This window comes from Bubalus bubalis, chromosome 10 (genome assembly GCF_019923935.1).
Source record: "Bubalus bubalis isolate 160015118507 breed Murrah chromosome 10, NDDB_SH_1, whole genome shotgun sequence".
In the NCBI taxonomy this organism is placed as follows: domain Eukaryota; kingdom Metazoa; phylum Chordata; class Mammalia; order Artiodactyla; family Bovidae; genus Bubalus; species Bubalus bubalis.
The window spans coordinates 22,278,107-22,299,543 of NC_059166.1; the positions used below are offsets into that span (position 1 = coordinate 22,278,107).

At 39.7% G+C, this 21,437-nt stretch overlaps 1 protein-coding gene across 13 annotated transcripts in view; it reads right to left on the reverse strand.

Moving 5' to 3' along the window:
- Nucleotides 1–21,437, reverse strand: part of UTRN (utrophin) — a 561,026-nt gene that overhangs the window by 383,862 nt on the left and 155,727 nt on the right. For 12 of the 13 annotated variants that reach the window (XM_025295004.3, XM_045161922.1, XM_044924139.2 and 9 more), the window contains 6 exons: nucleotides 17,917–18,040; nucleotides 13,840–13,927; nucleotides 8,189–8,430; nucleotides 7,022–7,202; nucleotides 4,692–4,837; nucleotides 3,325–3,537 (listed from right to left, as the gene is read on the reverse strand). In XM_025295004.3, the coding sequence (XP_025150789.3) occupies nucleotides 3,325–3,537; nucleotides 4,692–4,837; nucleotides 7,022–7,202; nucleotides 8,189–8,430; nucleotides 13,840–13,927; nucleotides 17,917–18,040 (994 nt within the window). The remainder of the gene's footprint in view (nucleotides 1–3,324; nucleotides 3,538–4,691; nucleotides 4,838–7,021; nucleotides 7,203–8,188; nucleotides 8,431–13,839; nucleotides 13,928–17,916; nucleotides 18,041–21,437) is intronic. The other variant, XM_045161918.1, reaches the window with a different exon arrangement.

Genomic DNA, 21,437 nt, shown 5'->3' on the forward strand with positions numbered 1-21,437 from the left:
TACTGCGAGTATCAATGGAGTCCCTCATGGAGTCCCAGTATCACTTGGTTCTGTTAGTAAGGGGGAAAATGATTAGAATTAGTCATATTCATGAACTTTTCTTTCTTACTTTGAGTATGTTTATCTCCAGCAAGGATCGCTGTTACTGTTCGCTACTCCCAGGAAAGGAAATGGTATTGGGGAAGAAAAGTGAAAGTTGGTCGCTCAGTCACGTCCAACTCTTTGCAAACCCATGAACTGTAGCCTGCCAGGCTTTTCTGTCCACAGAATTCTTCACACAAGAGTGCTGAAGTGGGTTGCCAATTCCTTCTGCAGGAGATCTTCCCAACCCAGGGGTTGAACCTGGATCTCCTGTATTGCAGGCAGATTCTTTACCATTTGAGCCACCAGGGAAGTTCATTGGGAAAGAAAGGGAACTTCTCAGTGCTCATTCTCAGTCTCTATTACTCATTGTCTTCAATGAGCAGTATGTATGTATTTCTTACACAGTTTAAAATGCATTTGAAAAATAAACAAGTCAACCACTTTGTTCCTAAGAAACATCATCATAAATTGGCACTGAATTGAAAACCTACAGTACTTCATGCCTTAAAGACAAAATAGAACTTGAATGCCTAGAAAAAGACACCAGGTCAGTAAAAAAGGAAAAACAACTTTAATCTACAAGTGAATATTTATTGCAATTATCTTTAGGGAAAAAGTAAAAGTTTTCCTAAGTGAATTGTGAGTAGTTAAATAACAAGCAATTCATTCAAAGCAAATATAGGAGCAAAATGTTTTTTAGAACTGAAGAAACATATATTTCAATAAAGAAGCTGCATGTCTAGGGAATAGAGACATCGCCAACAGTCTTACAGTTAGGACACAAAATGTAAATTAAAAATTTGTAATCCACATTAACATCTGTTAATGTAACAAAAAACAACCAAAAAATCTAAGTATCCAGACACATGTGCTTGAAGTGAGTGAGACATTTTTAGTGGAAATAAAGTTGGCGTATGCTCCAACTGGGCTTCCCTGGTGGCTCAGAACGTAAAGAATTTGCTGGCAATGCAGGAGACCTGGGTTCGATCCCTATGTTGAGAAGATCCCCTGGAGAAAGGAAGGGCTACTCACTCCAGTATTCTTGCCTGGAGAATTCCATGGAAATTTACCCATGGTTGAGAACCACTGATAATCCAATACTTGGAACATAACAAAAATTTAAAATCACAAACAAGAGTAATTGTGGTTTTTAATATTGGAAAGAATGAAAATTGAGGACTGGTGGCTCAGACAGGAAAGAATTCGCCTGCAAAGCAGGCACCTGGGTTAAATCCCTGGTTCTGGAAGATCTCCTTGAGAAAGGAATGGCTACCCACTCTAGCATCCTTGCTTGGAGAATTGCACGGACAGAGGAGACTGGAGGGCTGCCATGAGGTTCGCAAAGAGTCTAACACTACTGAGCAACTAACATGCACGCACGTGCACACACACACACACACACACACAAAGGGAAGTGGATCCACTCACAAATTTAAATAAGCCAAAACATTGAACTACAGAAAAACACACTCCTCTTCAAAATTAATGGTTTGTTCGAACGAGATCTCAGTGTAGAACTGCAACTTACACTTAAGAAAACTAATTCCTTCCACTATGACCACACACACAGAGCCCCTGCCATCCTTATTCTCCTGTCATGCCTTGGATCTGTCCATTGGTTTCTGTGTCAAACAGCTTCCCTCATATTTCAATGATCCCCTCTCTTGATCATCTTCCTGGATCCTTCCCTAGACTGTATCGCCTACCAGCTTCTACCACATGCTCTGATTTTAATTTTAAAACATCATTTTCATAAGTTTTGTCTTCAATATTTCTACTTTCTTTGAAACAACTTTTATAAAAATTCTCATATATATGTATAAAAAACATCTCTAAGTATATATATATATATATATGTGCACATCTAAATCTCATATTACTAATCTCATTTCATTCACTGAAAAATATCACTGCGTGCTTCTCTGTGCCAGGCACTATATGAGAAGTATACCTTGGATACATCAGTAGAGAAAATAAACCACAAAAGACGGAGGTAAAGAGGCACTAAAAGTGAAAGTGAAACTCCCTCAGTTGTGTCCTACTCTTCATGACCCCATGGACTATACAGTCCATGGAATTCTCCACGCACGAATACTGGAGTGGGTAGCCTTTCCCTTCTCCAGGGGGTCTTCCCAACCCAGAGATCGAACCCAGGTCTCCTGCATTATAGACAGATTCTTTACCAGCTGAGCCACAAAGGAAGCAAGGAGGCACTAGTGGGCTACAAAGAGTGTAATCAGTTCATCCTTCATCCCGACCTTGTCTACCAGGTGAGAAGGTAGAGAAGTTCATCCTTCTCTACCCGACCTTCATTACTTCCCTTCTTCATCCTCCTTGCAGGTGAAACGTTAAATCCTGACTGGCCCATCTGACATGGAGCTTGACCAGTTTCTCCTTACATCCTCACATTATCCTTTCCTCTGGAACTCTCTATCTGCCAACATTTTCAGATGGAACAAAGGATCCTGTTTCTGAATACCTCAGTTGGTAAAGAATCCACCTGCAATGCAGGAGACCCCTGTTTGATTCCTGGGTCAGGAAGATCCCCTGGTGAGTGGATAGGCTACCCACTCCAGTATTCTTGGGCTTCCCTTGCAACTCAGCTGGCAAAGAATCCGCCTGCAATGCGGGAGACCTGGGTTCGATCCCTGGGTTGGCAAGATCCCCTGGAGAAGGCTACCCACTCCAATATTCTGGCCTGGAGAATTCCATGGACTGTATAGTTCATCAGGTAGCAAAGAGTCGGCTTTCACTCTCACTTCGCTGAATTTTCACGTCCCTCGAATCACCTGCTTTCCCAATCTGATACTGGTTGTTAGTAGCCTAGTTCAGGTTTTTCAAAGGTCTAAAAATGTCTGAAATCTTAACAAATCAGCTTCAAGAACTTGGCTATCTGCTACTATCCAGGAAACTTCTATCACTCTAACCGAGTCTCCACTGCAATCTAACCACCAGTTATTTCATGTGGGCTCATCTCTGAAACATTATTTTGACAATTTTAAGCAATTTTCTCTTATCTGCAAGGTCCAGTTTACTGCTACCAATAAGCCTTTTTGCGAGGCAAAAGGAGATAAATGTGTTTTCCAGCACCATTAAAGTATGGAATTTTATATCCCATCTTAAGTACATTAACAAACATGGGACCAGAAAGAATGCAAACTGCTCAAATAATAGATATTTACTGACAATTACTACTTTACTCTGTAATAAACTAAACCCCCTAGTGGCCTTTAGATTTACCTCAAAAGTTCTGAGTTTGGGGGTAATTTCTTCAAGCAAATGCAGATCTTTGGAAACCTTGACCTTCAGTTCGTTCCACTTTCCTTGAACATCATCAAATTCTTGCTTATATGTTTTTTCTATATCTGGAGAAACATTTTTCTCCAAAGCCTTTGTTTCTTCTGCAAGTTTATGTAAGGTAGGTTTTTGATTCACCAGGATTTCATCAAGAGCCTGGAAAACAAGAGTTCAAGATTAAAAATACACATAATAATCTATCTGTGAAGATATATTCAATAATAATGGTTATAAACAATCAAAATCACTTTTTAAAGAGAATTTGATCAAAAAAGAATTGTGAAAAACCCATGAAAAAAGAATGTGCCCAGTCGCTTCAGTCATGGCCAATTCTTTGAGACCCTATGGACTGAATCTTTGTGGCCATGGGATTTCCCAGGCAAAAATACTGGGGTGACCTGTCATTCCCTCCTCCAAAGGATCTTCCAGATTGGGGGATCAAATCCACATCTGCTGCATCTCCTGCATTGCTGGCAGATTCTTTAGTGCTGAAACACCAGGGAAGTCCCATGAAAAACCAGTAAGTATAATCAAAAAAGTCATAGCTTTCCCTATATGAGTTGTGTGTGGTTTCAAGACCATATATTGGGTTGGCCAAAAGTTCATTTGGGTTTTCCTGTAATATCTTATGGAACACCTGGACAAACTTTTTGGCCAACCCAACATTCTCTGCACTAAAAACCAGCAGAACAACAGGCCCAGTGAGGGTCCGGTGTGCAAGGCTCAATGGGGAATCAGTTATATCTGATGAAATAGTGCAGACACATGCTTTAAGTGACCAGGGAAGCATTTTCACTAAACACAGAAAAAGAACACAATCGATATTCTTCATTTCATTAAAAATATTTTATCCAATTGAGAATTTTAAGCTAGTCACAATAGGAGAAAATATGCTTTTATTCTATTAAAGGGTTTCCCAGGTGGCACTAGTGATAAAGAACCCACCTGCCAATGCAGGAGACATAGAGCCACAGGCTCCATCTCTGAGTCGGGAAGATCCCTGGAAGAGGAAATGGCAACCAGCTCCAGTATTCTTGCCTGGAGAATCCCATGGACAGAGAAGCCTGGAGGGTTATGGTCCATGGGGTCGCAAAGAGTTGGACACAACAGAAGTGACTTAGCAAATTCTATTAAAAACATTTAATAACTATCTTGTATCTGAGATCTTAAATTATAGTAACTCTCAAATTACAAGAAATATAAGCAATGTTTGATCAATTTTGACCAAAACAAATACATTTTTAAAAAACATTTCAAAATATATATGTTAGAAATGAACCTAGACCACTTAGGCCTAAAACATATATTACCTTTTTTTCTTGGAGGGCCTTCTCCACCTTTGCCAGATCATTCAAGACATTCAAAGACATCTGGGCCTTACTTTCAGAGTCATTTAGCAGATCTGTCAGTGTTTTCAATGTTTCCAAATACACACGTCCAGGTCGGCTCTTCAGTTCTGTTCATGGAAAAGTACTCACTTTGAGAAACTATTGTTAGGAAATTAATATTGCTATATCTATTGTTAATCTTCATATATAATAGGTGAATTCTATTACACAAGAAGTTAAACTCCATAATTAAAATTACAAAGGGTCTCTCTTAGAGATCAAATAAATCACTCCACTGGCATTTCTTGGAGTCAGACAGTGGTGACTTCATTCCTGCGGATGTTGATACTTGAAATATTAAGTAACCCACCATCATTTTTCTTCATTTCATCATGATGAAATGTCTCTCTGAAGACAGTACTACAATGATCCTTTTGTCTCATATAATCTCCTTTTCCCCAGTAGCTACACAAAGAATAAAAGGAGACAAAGATCCCCTCAGCCAGTTATCCTCTAAGTTCAAGTGTGTAGACAGACCACCACCCGCAGAGCGGTGGACGCTGTACAGAACACCACAGCCAGGCGCACAGGTACCCTGAGAAATAATGGCTGCCCCAGCCAGCTGGAGGGATGGGTACTTCAACCACTGATATCACATTTACAGACAAGCAACACTAGAGCGGAGAGGAAGCCAGCTCATATGAAGCACAAAGAGCTGAGACCAGCCAGCAGCAAAAGTTAAGAAACCAGAAGTATTAGTCACAATAGCCGAAGGGTGGAAACAACCCAAACGCTCATCTACAAATGAATAGATAAGCAAAACATGTAGTCTACAGAAAACAGAATACTATTCAGCCTCCAAACGGAAGGAAATTCTGACATACCCAACCCACAAAAAGGAACTCTGAGGATAAATGAAATGAAGCAGTCAACAAAAAAGAAAAACTGTCTGATTCCACTTAGGAGAGGTTTCTAGAATAGTCAAACTCATGGAAACAGAGAGTAGAATGGTGGCTGCCAGGGGCTGGGGGGAGGAGGAAATGAAGAGCTGCTGCTGAACGGGTATATAGTTTCGGTTTTACAAAGTGAAAAAGTCCTGGGGCTGGGTTGCACAACAATGTGAATATATTTTACACTCCTGAACTCTACACTTTAAAATGGTTTAAATGGTAAGTTTTATGTTATGTATGTGTTACCACAATCAAAAACAAAAATAAACTTACCAATTGTTTTAAAGGTAAGAATAAACATTTAAACTGCTCTTGTCAAAAATAAAAGCCTATTTCATAACAGCAAATTGAAAAGGAGGTCCTCTCAAGCCCTTCACAGTCTAGATTAACTGAGTTCAGTCAACAGAAGTATGGTGTCCAAACGCCTTTCCAAAAGAAAGGAAACATGACCCAATCGCTCACCACGCACACATACAGAGTCTTATACGTCATTACATAACCTACAATTGCCTCAAGGAAGGGTATGGTTAAACGTGTAGCTTTTTAGCATGCCTTCCCCATAGTATTACATAATGCAACACAATTCCTGAATTAAAAGCCAAGGAGAAAATAATATATAAGGAATGAGTTTTAAAGATCTATAGGAATTAACTTTCCCAGACCAGTCCTAATCCAAAGGTAAAAATTCTTCAAAATGTTTCCGACGTTGAAAGAGGAACACTTTCTTTGAAAAGAGGAGATGGTATTGCTAAAACTTTAACCATTTGGAGCAAACAGGAGCAAGCAATCATTCTTTTTAGCCTTGTTAGTAATGATATCAGCTGGCCTCCTTCCATGAAAGGGAGAAACAACACCCTAAAAAGAAAAAAACTCTTTAAACATCATTATATCCCATTAACACAGTCTGAATAGCATGTGGAAGATGTCAGCATTTTTACAAGCAACTGTGAATCCAGGAAATAGTCTGAATGTACTTTAAGAAGTGGAACAGTGGCAGGCACAGAGGAAAATACAGTGAGGCTGGTGTAAAACAAGCAAGTGTACTAAAGGTCTAAATGCATGCTATGCTATGTCACTTCAGTCATGTCCAACTCTTTGTGACCCCATGGACTACAGCCCACCAGGCTCCTCTGTCTATGGGATTTCCCAGGGGAGAATCCCAGGGACGGGGGAGCCTGGTGGGCTGCCGTCTCTAGGGTTGCACAGAGTTGGACACGACTGAAGTGACTTAGCAGGGAAGAATATTGGAGTGGGTTGCCATTTCCTTCTCCAGGTTTAAATATTGGGAGTAATTTTTAAGTTAAGTCAAACCGAGAAAGCAAGATGGAATCATCTAATAGAAAAACGCAAGAGTGGGTTTACCGTTCTCGAGCTGTTGGTGGCGCTCTTCTAAACCCTGTTGCACGGCTTGGTACCGGCCCACCAAGCTCTCTAAATCCTGCTGGACAAAATCTGGGGCGAAAGGCCGAGACTTCAAGGCTGAGCAGCTTGAACGCAGCATTTCAATTCTGGGGTGGAGGCTACGGAGGTTTGTCAACTCCCGCTACGAAGAGAAAATGTGATCACACAACTCGCTGAGGATGAACATCCTCACAGAAAGTCAATCAGAGCAGAGTTCACCGAAAGCATGTGATACAAGGAGCATCTTCTTTTATTTTTTTTAATGTATACATGTATCCCCTCCCTTGTGAGCCTCCCTCCAACACACCCCACCCCATCCTTCTTGGTCATCACAGAGCCCCGAGCTGAGCTTCCTGTTCTAAACTCAGATAGCTATTGTGTGCAAGTCAAAGTGCTAGTTGATCAGTTGTGTCCGACCCTTTGAGACGCTACGGATGATAGCCCACCAGGTTTCTCTGTCATAGGGATTCTCCAGGCAGGAACACTGGAGTCAGTTGCCATTCCCTCTTGCAGGGGATCTTCTCGACCCAGGGACTGAACCCAGGTCTCCCGCATTGCAGGCAGATTCTTTACCAACTGAGTCACGGGGAAGTAGCTATTTTACACACAGTAGGAGAAGGAAATGGCAACCCACTCCAGTATTCTTGCCTGGAGAATCCCAGGGTCAGAGGAGCCTAAGTGGGCTGCCGTCTATGGGGTTGCACAGAGTCGGACACGACTGAAGCGACTTAGCAGCAGCAGCAGCAGTGTATATATGTCAGTGCTACTCTCTCGATTGGCCCAACCCTGCCCTACCCTCCTTGTGTCTACAAGTCCATTCTCTGTGTTTCTATTCTTCAATACTATCTTTCTCAATTCCTTTTATAGCTCAGAGGTTAAAGCGTCTGCCTGAAATGCGGGAGACCTAGGTTCGATTCCTGGGTAGGGAAGATCCCCTGGAGAAGGAAATGGCAAGCCCACTCCAGTATTCTTGCCTGGAGAATCCCATGGGCGGAGGAGCCTGGTGGGCTACAGTCCACGGTGTCGCAAAGAGTCGGACACGGCTGAGCTACTTCACTTTCACTTTCTTTCTTTAAATACAGAACTGGACATAGAGCCCTTTCATGTGCTGGATGGCTACGTCTTTACCTGATAGGAGTCCTTCAAGCTTGGCAAGGACTCCTGGGGAGATTCTGAAGAGGCAATGTGTTTTACCCACTCTTCTTTTGTCTTTATGGTGTTTTCGAGCTTATCAAGATGCTTGAAATAAGCATTAATATCTTCCTGCAGCTGTATTTTTCTTGCCTGATCTTCCAAACGCTGTGATATATTCCTCCATTCCAATAATACCTTCTCTAAAATATTTTTTACTTCTTCGGTAGGAAGACCTTCTATGTGGACATAAAAAATAAGCAGACACTTTAGGTATTATTACAAAATTTGTTTTCAATTTGCTGTAAACATTATAACACATTGAAAATAATGAGGCAGTATCATATTTACTGATCACTCTCTTAAGTTCCTTTTTACACAACAAACATTAAAATGATGCTCTCAAAAATAATTATGTTTAATTCCCTGATAAAAACAGGAGAGGGGGAGCTTATACTAGCAGTTCAGGAGTGGGGTGACCATCACAAAAAGCTAACAGTGGAGTGTCAGCCACTGCCTTCTCTATAGGATGTGTGTTTCTGTCCTTAGCAACCTACTGCTCTACTAGTTTCTAGTCTGAGTCTGAGAAATAAAGTCAAGTGTTTGGATTTGTCTGGGGCTCTGACATCAGAAGGTAGGCCCTCTGTCACCAGGAAAAAGAGAGAAAAAAGAGGAGACAGTTTGAGACTTTGGTGACCAAACCACATGTCATAGGAATTGCAAAATGAATGTCTAGAGCCCCTAGTGCTGGGAGCAACCTGGTAAGTGCAGGAATAGGAAGCCAGCAGGCAGGATTCAGCAAAAGGCATTAGCAAACCTATTGGAATGTTACACATAGACCAGGAAATGCAGTGCTGAGATTATCTACTTTAGAAACATATCAGAAAAAGAAAAAACTTTTATTGTTGACATCTTATAATTTTGTTTGTCTCATATTTTTGAGAGGTAGAGAATGTACATAAAAATAAGTTATATATAATAACAGGCTTTATCATAGTCTTTCCCTTAATATAAAATACCATCAAGTCATAAAATTACTATGAAAATTATGGGAAATCTGCAAAAGAAATGTTATCTCCTGAGGAGGGCATGCATGTTGAAAAGATGGGCTTAACATCTTTATTATTTAAGCAGGAGGGCAATAAAACTCTGTAAATATATGCCATCAAAATCCAGGGTAATGAGAGCTCTAAGGGGGAAAAATGGCATGTAAGACAAAAGATCACTTAGGATCCAGAGATGATGCAATTTTGAAAATTTTTGTAACACACCACATCCACTGAAAATTAGAAATACAAACGTGACATTACATTATGTGGGTGTATCACCCATGTCAATTGCTGAAGTAAACTGTCCATCATTACAAAGATAATACAATATCACACCTAGACAAAACATTCACACCCCAGTTCAAGTTCAATTATTTCTGTTAATTCAGGTCATAAACTAAATAAATTACTAAAAAAATACTTTTTTTCTGACAAACTACCTGAGCAATGGAAATCTAGCCTGTGCTTCTGCCTGGTCATTTCCATTTTAAGTGGGCAAAGAAATAACATCAGCCACTTCAAATTTACATGTCAGGGTAATTTATGATAAACAAGAAAGGAAATTAAGCTGGCAAATAAAATTCCTGAGATGGAAAATTGTCACCACAAATCCAGAAAATAGGTAGGAGGTACTTATTTTAGGTTCTAGGCAAGCTGAAAAATCTTCAATTTTTTTTAAATTCACTGATGATATTTCACCATCCATTCACTTTGCCCTTTCAAACCAGTTCTCGAAATTTAAATCTCCCTCCTCTAAGATTGATATTATTATAGTTTGGACCAGTATCAAAGTAATAAATAAAGCACAGTTTACATCTCAAAAAAGGAAAACCATACACTGTCTTTTAAAACAATTGTTTTGCTCCTAGAGGTCCAGAGTTATAGCTTTTCTATTTCTATAGAACATCCAACTCTTAGATGACTGATCTAAAGCCAAAATCAATATCCCATCCTTGTATTAATTTTCTAGAAGAGATAAAATATAACATCTTCTGGCTACTTACTCTCACTTGACTTTAGCTTTTCAATCTATCATTATTAAAATCAGGGAAATGTTTGCAAAACATTTCATCATTATCAAATTCCATAGGCTTATGTGTGTGTTAGTCACTCAGTCATGTCTGACTCTTTGCAACCCCATGGACTATAGCTCACCAGGCTCCTCTGTCCATGGAATTCTCCAGACAAGAATACTGGAGTGGGTTGCCATTTCCTTCCCCAGGGTATCTTCCCAACCCAGGGATCAAACCCAGGTCTCCCACATTGCAGACTCTTTACCATCTGAGCCACAAGGACTATGCCAGACAAACAGGAGTCAGTTATTAAAGCTACATCATCCAAGTGCCCCACTTTCCTATTATAGTAATTAACAATCTTTTGGAATAAAATAAGCTAAACCAAAAAAACCAGGTTTGGTATGGCAGTTGTGAAAGTCAAACAAAACAAATTATTTCACTTTTTAAAAACATTTTTGCACTACAAGAGATGTCACAAAACATAATTCACACATGTTAGATAGAAAGGTCCTATCAGACTGCACTGTGCTGGAATGTTTTGATGAAACTAGTTTGAGAAAACCAGTGATGCAATTATTTGAACATCTATCTACTGAAGAACTTGATGTGTTTTTCTAACTGAATTGAATCATGTATCTGCATCCTTACATAGGCAGACTCTGGGTAAATTTACACTCTATAAAAAAACTTCTACATTGATTATCCAAGGTCTAGGATTTATTTAATGGCAACCCACTCCAGTGTTCTTCCTGGAGAATCCCAGGGACGGGGGAGCCTGGTGGCTGCCGTCTCTGGGGTCACACAGAGTCGGACACGACTGAAGCGATTTAGCAGCAGCAGCAGCAGGATTTATTTCAAATGTATTGAGGAGGAGGAAGGGCAGGGAGGATCACCCAGTTGTTCTTTCATTTCTGTTCAACATCTCTGGTTTTAAAACAGCAGTAGGATTAACAGCACTAACCATATGTTAAGAAGGAAAATGCAACACCATAAAATTAGAATAATGGATAAAATGGAACGACAGTGGGAAATTTTTTAAATCACTTTTATTCTCTCACTATGGCAACCCACTCCAGTGTTCTTGCCTGGAGAATCCCAGGGAAGGGGGGAGCCTGGTGGGCTGCCGTCTATGGGGTCGTACAGAGTCGGACACAACTGCAGCGACTAAGCAGCAGCAGCAACAAAAGGCACACACTCCCCAAAAATGAGAAAATTAAACCCAGAATATATAGACTCTGTTCAGATCAATGTCCACATTTCAAAGCTTCCCACCCCATCTTAAAAAATTTTAACGACTGATGTTTTTTAAAATAAACAGAATTGGGGCCCTGCAGGAATGAATGAATTTCCACTCCTACCAAAGCTAAAAAAAAAAAAAAAAAAGGTAACGCAAAATATCAAAGATTCACTATAAAATTAAACAAGTATACATGAGGTCACAAAACTCACCCCTTTATAAAATATCATATATTCCCTGATATTTGTACTTGATCTTTTGCAAATAGCACTTTTACATGAACTCAGTTTTCAGAGTATATATTACAGAAAATGCCTATTCACAGTAAGATTTTATCAAGCAAAAGTGTAGTCACCTATCGAAACTTCTTCACTTTCTAGACAAGGGAGCAGAGTAACAAAAGGGTTACTTGATTTGCCCGATGACACAAAACTAGGAAAAGACAGGAGACACCAAGGTCTCCCATTCATTCCCCAATTCGGTGTGATTCTTGCTTTAACATATCACCTCTCACCACCTCCCTCCCTATGTAGTCTTCCTATGAGTCTCTGAACTCTAAATCTGCCATACCCACCAAACGCTGACACAGACAAGAAGTTAATTCAGTTCACAGACTTATGAAATTACCCCCTCATCACCCAGATAAAGTCTGGTTTCCAAGCTCAAATGTTGATGTAGAAGTGAAGAATCTATGATTGTAACTAACATGAATTTAACACACAATTTATTGTAATTATTGAAGTATCTTAAAGGAAATTACAGTCTCTGTCTCTAGGTCCCTTCAAGTAAATACCTGAAAGAGTAATCTTCAAGTGGGGTGCCCACACCCAGGAATAAGACACTTAACAGTGGACTGTGAATGAAAATACTATTCTACTTGGAAGGAAGGGGAAGTAGAGAGACAGGGAGGGAAAGAGAGACAGAAGGAATGAGGGAGGGAGAAGGAAAGAAAGAAATTAAGCTGTACTAATAATTTATAACAATGGTATATTTGCATAATTAATAAATGTATATATACTGGGCACATACATGTTTTTGTGTATGTGTATGTGACCTCAGTATATATATAAAATAAATTGATGTATTTTTCAAAAGGCAGAGGGAAAAACAATCTAAAGTGTTTTAAAATGTGGTTTTCTGGGATGGAAGCAATTGATTGATCCATTACAGACACCAGGAAACTTTCTGGAGGGGTGGAAATATTCTATATATTCATAAGTGTGTGTAGGTTTGTCAAAACAACACAGTTTCATATATTTCAATATAACTTTAAAAATGTGAAAATACTAATAATGATTAGGTGGATGAGGAGTGAGTAGGAGTACAGGTAATTCGAGAATGGTGGACTATCATTAATTACTGAAGGGATAATTGATACAGGAGGTGCACTGTACTATTCTGTCTGCTTTGTGTATATTTCCATTTTCTATAGTAAGAAGTCAAAAAATAAAAAGGTTGAAAACTACATTGTTGAAGAGTCTCATCTACTAATATTCGCAACTCTGCTTTGGGTGTCTCTGGCTTTTATCAAGGAGAACTACAACAGACTTCCAAATCACTTATTGTTGGAATAAAGAATAGGGCTTATAAGAAAAGCCTTTCAAAGCAAGACCCAAAAAGAATCATATACAAAACTGTATGGCAGAAATATTCATCTTTACATTCTCCAGAGCCACTGGGTCTATGGGGGAAAAAAAGTTCTTCAGGTACAAATTTCAAATACAAGTAACACCTTGTCAAATTGAACTAAAATAAAATACCTGTGCTAAATCAACGTAATGCACTGAAAGCTATCAAAAATCAAATAATCTCAATGAATTTACCCTCAAGTAACTTCACATCCTTAACATTGCCAAAGTAACATTTTCTTTTACTGCCTCCCTCCAATATGCAACCCCAAGGACGAGATTTTAAAATCTCCCACACAACTGGATTTTAACTCCTGCTGAGGTATGAGAGTTTTATTTGGGTTCTCTTATCCATACAAATATCCATGTAAATCCTAAAGGAAATCAGTCCTGAATATTCATTGGAAGGACTGATGCTGAAGCTGAAACTCCAATACTTGGGCCACCTGATGAGAAGAACTGACTCGTTTGAAAAGACCCTGATGCTGGGGAAGATTGAAGGCAGGAGAAGGGCACGACAGAGGATGAGTTGGCTGGATGACATCACTGACTCGATGGACATGAGTTTGAGTAATCTCCGGGAGTTGGCGGTGGACAGGGAAGCCTGGCGTGCTGCAGTCCATGGAGTTGCAGAGTCGGACACGACTGAGTGACTGAACTGAAACAGCATTCAGTGTCACCATCTAAGAAAATATTTTTTAAAAAGCAACGTTCTCACCTTTTCCCATTTGCTCCAAAAGGATTTGTCCAGTTTGGTTTAATTCATCCAGTCGGTGTTTTATTTCCATCTGTTCTTTTTCTAATCCCTGAAAATAAAGTCCCAAATAAGAATAGTTCAAACTTTCTTCTCAGTATAATGCTGATGCTTCTTGACATTTTTATATTTTATGGCCCTCTCACATTCTCTTTAGGGGTTACAGTCAAAGTTTACCTAAGAAAATACTACAAGATAAAACTATGCCATTTCAGGCTGCCCTCCAGAATGCCAGAGGTTATTAAATGTCAAAGGTAAATGCAAATAAACAGTATAAAACCTTCATTTCTAAAAAAAAAAAAAAAAAAAAAAACCTTCATTTCTTTTATAAGAGAAAAAGTTGTACACTACATTTATGAGTTTCTATCAGGAGGAAATAATTAAAATTAGTATTTTAGATCCAGGATATCTAGTCACATATATGAACTCAGTAAAAATAAGTCTGAATCAAATGAATGTGCTATGAAGACAGAGATTACCAAACAAAAATTCTTAAGATTTAAGAAAGAAATAATGAGTCTCAATAACATTTGTTGGTTTTATATTAAGCGTAGGGTATAATGCAAATTTTAACCACAAGCATAATTCACACATAATTTTTAGACACTGACAATATGTTTCAGGACCAAACTAAAGAATTTTATTCTTTATATTTAAAAATGGCTGCTAATTTTCATATTTATGTCTCTATCGTTTGATATTCTCAATGTCCCTATATCTCAGAGACAGAAGAACACAAAATCTTCCAGAATCAGTAAGAAAAGGCTGAGCAAAATTATGGACACACACAAACACACTCAAATTTTTGTGTACACAGTCAATATTAGAAATTTCTCCAATTGATAATTATCTACTAATTAACTACTCAAATAGTGTCCAAAATAGCACAATCAAATGTTCCAGGCAAAAACAAAAACTTCCAGGTAAACCATATTATTTCAACCAGAGAAGAATCCCACTTTTAAGGTCTATGCAGGTAACCACTATCAAATATTCAATAAATTTAGCTTGCCTATTTTGATGCATACAAGCTTTACTGCAACTCAGTCAGCCATTTTTATAGTCAAAGATCAAGAAAGAACAAGAGATTCTAAGAAACACTACTTACTTTTGTTAAACTACCAATGCAAAAAAGTTACCATCAAACTGGAGAAAATTATTACCTGCCTTATACTAAACTGATGCTCTGCTACTTTTTATGGCAGTGGTAGATTGAACAAAGGATTCTCCACTCAGATATTGCATCAGTTAGAACAAGTTATTCCTTCATTAAAGCAACACTAGCTGATATTTCCCAAATTTGCAAGAAAAATTAGCAATGGTTAAATTTTCTTTATTTTACATTATTTCCCATCCCACTGACACTATTTATCTAAAACAACAAAATAAGCAAACTTATAAAGGAAAAACATAAGAACTGCCAATCATGCCTTACATACACATGTCAAAGTTGCTCAGTCGTGTCCAACTCTTTGCAACCCCGTGGACTATACAGTCCATGGAATTCTCTAGGCCAGAATACTGGAGTGGGTAGCCTTTCCCTTCTCCAGGGGATCTTCTAAACCCAGGGATCAAACCCAGGTCTCCCATAATCCAGGCAGATTCTTTTCCAGCTAAGCCAAAAGAGAAGCCCAAGAATACTGGAGTGGGTAGCCTATCCCTTCCACAACTGTTATTTTTATCCTCTCAAATATTACAATAACAATTTCTGAAAGTAAAATTGTTTCTAGATCACAGGATGAAACATCAATATTTTATGGGATTTGTTCCATAAAGATCACTATAACTTCCAAGTTCTCTGCCAGTTTACTGCCTTTGATTAATATTCTCTACTGGTCTTTCAGAAACACATGAAATCATGGAACACAGCTCTCACATCTGGCTCTCTTGATCCCCTGTGCAGAGGGCTCTGATAATGGTGCTTCCACATCCCCACTGTCCAGTCATCATTCTCTCCTTCCATAAGCCAAGAACTTTACAGAGTGCTGAAAACACAGGCTTCAGTGGAAAATCATCCTCACTTTCTAAGCACTGGCAGCAGACATATAAACAATGATGTAAATGCAGTAAGGGTTTTCACAGAGGTATGGTCAAAGCAATATGGAATCTGCCTATCGAGGCTAATGGAAGCTTTCTGAAGTAGAGGGCGTTTCAACCACAAAGCACAAAGGCTTACTAAACGGCCATCTGGAGCCCAGAAAACAACACATGGAGAAGGCAAAGGACTGAGAAAAGCACAGCAGTCAGGAGGACTGGAGCTCTAAGGAGTGAATGAGAGCTGCAGAGGCTGTGCTGAGAGGTAGAGAAGACCGCTGCCGGGGAGGCCTTGTATGCTGGGGCCCAGCAGGGTTCCCATCGTCTCCCCACAGCAGTGGGAAGTCATCAATTAATTGCAAGCACTGCAGCTGCAAAATCAGATTGATATCTTAGACTGACCACTGGTCAGAGAAGCTAAGGCTGTGAGAATTTGAGAAGGGAAGGTGAACAGCGGCAAATGCTGCAGAGAAAGGAGATCTGAGGAAAATAGAAATCTATCCTTTTGAAAGTAATCGTCAGTGTTGACCTCTAACTAAGAACAGTCACAGTGGAATGATAAAGCAAAAATCAGTCTCAACTTCTCACGCAAACATTCAAAGTCAGGTCTAACCCCAAACCACCTCTCTAGCCTTAACTCTCTACCACTTCTATACACACATCTAGCACAAAACAAAACAAATTCTCTGTTCCAAGAATTACAGCATGATTGCCCCACTCTGAACCTCTGCTCAAGGGCACTGCCTGCCAGGTTTGCCCTTGAGCCCAGCTCCAAGCCCCTCCCTTCAGTGTCACTTCCCCCTCTGGACTTCACCAGGAGATAGAGACAGCTGCAATCCTGGCCTCCTCTCAATTCCCATAGTACCTACTACTTTCTAACTCACATCATGAACGTCTATATACACATCTTATTTTTTAAACGTTGTCCAAACTCTTTTCCAACAAAGGTCCATCTAGTCAAAGCTATGGTTTTTCCAGTAGTCATGTATGGATGTGAGAGTTGGACCATAAAAAAAGCTGAGTGCAGAAGAATTGATGCTTTTGAACTGTGGCGTTGGAGAAGACTCTTGAGAGTCTCTTGGACTGCAAGGAAATCAAACCAGTCAATCCTAAAGGAAATCAATCCTGAATATTCTTTGGAAGGACTGATGCTGAAGCTGAAACCCCAATACCTTTGCTACCTAATGCAAAGAACTGACTCACTGGAAAAGATCCTGATGCTGGGAAAGATTGAAAGCAGGAGGAGAAGGGGACAACAGAGGATGAAATGGTTGGATGGCATCACTGACTCGATGAACATGAGTTTGAGCAAGCTCCAGGAGTTGGTGATGGACAGGGAAGCCTGGCGTGCTGCAGTCCATGGGGTTACAAAGAGTTGGACATGACTGAGCAACTGAACTGAACTGAAACTCACTCCATTGGTGATGGAGATGGCAATACAGACCTGCTCAAAGTGCCCAAATTATTGGGCATGCAAAGATGCATAGAGACTTCATGAACACCAACGAGATAAATCACTACAACCTCCTGCTTCAATTTACATTACTACTCACACAGCATAACGTAGCACAGCCAAGATCCCATACATTTTATAGTATTTATTTTTTAAAATATATCTCATCTTAAATATATATATATAGAAGAAATCTGGAGATTCTAAATTGCTTATTGCATTCAGAAGCCAAAACATCTTCAGCTTACATTCATATAATACTAGGTGTTAGATTAAGATAGATCTAATCAAGCTAAGAAAGAGTAGTAAAAACTGGACCATTTTAGCAAGTGCCCCTTCCTGCACACCTCAGTGGTTAAAGAAGGAAGAAAAAGGGGAATTGATGTCAGCCTGCTTGAACAGATTCAAAATGTAATAGAGAGTTCTAAAAGCTACCTTATGGCTACATTTATTTTACAGGAAGATTTTTGGATCCCATCACATCTTTATGCCAACAGCAGATCCATTCTGATGAAATATTTTATTCACTGGGATATTTTTGTTTTATGTTTTACCTTCAACTTCTTTTTCATTTCTGATGTTTCTTGCATCTTCTTATACTCTTTTATCTCTGTGGCTTGAATGGCAGTCTTTGATTTCAAGATCCAGTTCAACAGCTCAGCACTTATAGCATCAAACCTGATTTAAGATTCAGATGTTACCAACTATCATTCATTTTCTACTATTGTTTCACTTGGCTCAAGAAAGAGAGCAACCACAACACCAATACAGCATGTGGTTTTAAACACTCCTCAAAAGTAAAGGCAACCCAGAAATATAGTAACCACACAAAATCACATCATACATTTACAGTTTAAAGTATGAAAAGAGAAACAAAGTTGTAATGTTAATAAATAAAATTATTAAATAAAATTTTTAAACATTATAAGAAACCCCTTGTATTTTCACAAGCTCTTTGTAGATCATGAAAAACAGATATGGTGAGATACCCACAGGTAACAAGTACAGACATTCCTAAACTAATGCCTTCTTTAACTCAACATGTAATTACTGAGCCTCATATATGCCAGGCACTGGACTGGGCTCTTAATATAAAGGTAAACCAGAAACAATCCCAGAAATTCACAGGATGCCTCCTAATTCAATTGGGGAGGGGTGGCTTCCTAGAGAACAACAGCTTTATACCCAGGAGTTATCCTTGCAAAGGGAGAACAAAGAAAGGGAGGAACACACTTTGAGCACTGTAAGTAGTTAAGTGCAACTGGAATAGCGAGTACTAACTAAGCAGGGAGGAACCATAGATGATGTGGCAGAGAGCCTCTTGGACCAGTAACTGGAAGGCCCTGCAGGCTAGCTGAAGGAGCTGGACCTTAACCGAAAGGCAACAGAAAGCCGGTGAGGGGCTTAAAGCATGGGACTGACATGATTACATTTACCCTTTTGGGTCCCTGAAAAGAAAGAATAGAGGCAAGTCCAGAAAATAGACTGTGGTAGTCACAGGAGCCAGAACTAAGTAAGAGTGGAAAGGAAAAAAGGGAACAGACCTGGGAGGTGTTGAGAAGGTCAGTTAAAACCACAGTGATGAGGAACAAGAGAAGAAACATTCAGTGGGCGTTGGCCATATGCCAGGCCCTTTCCAAATGGTTTCTGTGCATTATTAACTCCAGGAATCCTCACAACAACCCTGTGAGTATACACTATTATTATCCCTTCTAATGATGAAGGAATTGAGCTCACAGAGGTTTTAAATAACTTCTCCAGACCACAAAGCTAACAAAGGCTAGAGCTGGGATTTAAGCTGAGCGTCTGTGCTTGTAACCAGGACTCTGCACACAGAACTCACAGCAACTTCTGGATATTTTTAGATTATTCTCAGGTAAGCACAGGTTGTCCTTGCTGATTCTTTTGGGAAACTTGGCTGAACGGGTTTTCAGTGAATTCCGAGTATTTGTCTTTTCACCAAGGTAAATTTTTCTTGTCATTTGAATGGGATTTTGTGACACTCTAGGTAAATAACCAAAGGTCACAGTATCAGTCAAACCACAGTACACGCCTCATGTCATCTTCACAGCAGATTTCTATTTAATCTTTCAGGAGCACAAACCAAAGATCATGTTTTAAATGACCTTGGAGACTTAGTCCATCTCTGCCCTCAATATGAGCAAGAACAATGCGAATGCATTAGCGCCACCATGATCATCTCAGGTCATGTTAATAGATAGGAATCTAGATTATAGGAAATGACTGTTACTATGGTGTTAAAAGAAAAAAAAAAAAAAAAAAAAAACAGCCACTAGCAGCACCAGGAGAGGAGAAGGGGAAATAAACCATTACTTCTGAAGCATGTATTATAAACTGTGCTATGCAGTTATTCAAGGTTCATACCTGTTCGGACAGCCCATTTTACCATACATCAGACTAAAAATATTAAAGGATCTGAAAATCAATTCTCACTAGGATGCTTAACAATATTTGGACTTTAGGACAATGTAAATTAGAATATGAAACGTATCCTTAAATTCTGAAGAGGTACCATATTGAAGGGGGTGATGTGGTTGCGTATCACTCCAAAATGCAAAACTAGCACCATTAAAGTAGACTCAGAGGGGTTTTAAAGTTTAAAAAAAAAAAACACAATATTTGGGCAAAATTTCTAATAATGAAAGTTCACTGCTGTCTATTATAACAAACGGAATGTACTCAAGTCTCTATGTGTCTAAGAAGGAACTGAAGCCATTTCTGCATCAATCAAATCTCAGACAGAAGACTGTGGAACTCACAACTGGTTGCCCACCCAACAGACACCTCCCTCCCCACGCTTCTTCCTTGCTGCCTGAGTACCCCCAGAACACAACTACAGAGATGGAAAATGCAGGATAGTTTCAACCTCCCAGGAACCCAGGGCAGGGCAAATGTCTGAGTTTTGGCGAGTGAGACCAGAGTCAGGGAGTTAGTCATTATCTTCCATAAAAGGTCCTTCTCCCTGATTAAAAAAAGAAAAAAAATTTGTTTAGAAGACAAATAAGGAAAAACTTTCCTGCCTGCATGTAAAGCAGGTTATACAAAGTTGTTATGCCAAGTGCTACAGCAGCATCTTGGGACCATGAGAAGACAGGTTTTGCCTTTTACCTTGCTAATATGCTGAGGATGGCAGAGACAGGGTGCCACGATGCTGACCCACACCCTCCCATTAAAACTGCCCCACCTCCGGACTTCTTGCAACGTGAGATAGTCAATGACCTCATTGTATAAGTCACTTTGGGCACAGTATTCTGTTTCTTGCAACAGAACTCACCCTATACAACATGGACATGTGTAAGATTGTATAGTTAGGCACCGTGACATTGCAATTTATAGTAAGAAACAAATATTTGGTCTTCGGCCTTGTTTCTAACACAGAGTTCCCAAACTCTTGGAATTTCCAAAGTGATAAGAGCAACAAAGGTGTCATTTGTCATGTTAGTGAGATGACTTTTGAATCCCATCTAAAAAGGTAGGCTGGTTGTCAGGAGACCCAACCTTGTAATTAGAGGGCTGGAACTTTTAGTCTCACCTTGCCCCCCTGACCTCAGGGGAGAGGAGAGGGGCTGGAGGTTGAATCAATCACCAAAGATCAATGATCTAATCAATCATGACTTTGTAACGCAGCCTCCCTAAAAAGCCACAACGATAGGGATCAGAGAGCTTCGGGTAGGTGAGCATGTGGATGTTCAGGGAGACCAGGGCACCTGGAGAGGGCATGGGAGCCCACACCCTCTCCCTATGTCTTGCCCTGTGCAGCTCCTCAGTCCGGCTCTCCCTGAGTTGTATCCTTTTATAACAAACCAGTCATCTATTAAGCAAAACGTTTTCCTGAGTTCTATAAGCTACTCTACGAAGCTAACTGAAGCAGAGGAGGTGATGTTAGAAATCTCTGAATTATAGCCAGTTGGTCAGAACTATAGGTAACAACCTAGATTTGTAACTGGCATCTGAAGTCCAAGGAAGAGGTGCTGGAACCCTCTAACCTGTAGCCAGTTGGTAAGAAGCATAGGTAACCTGGCATCTGATCTGGGATGGGGCAGGAGCAGGAAAA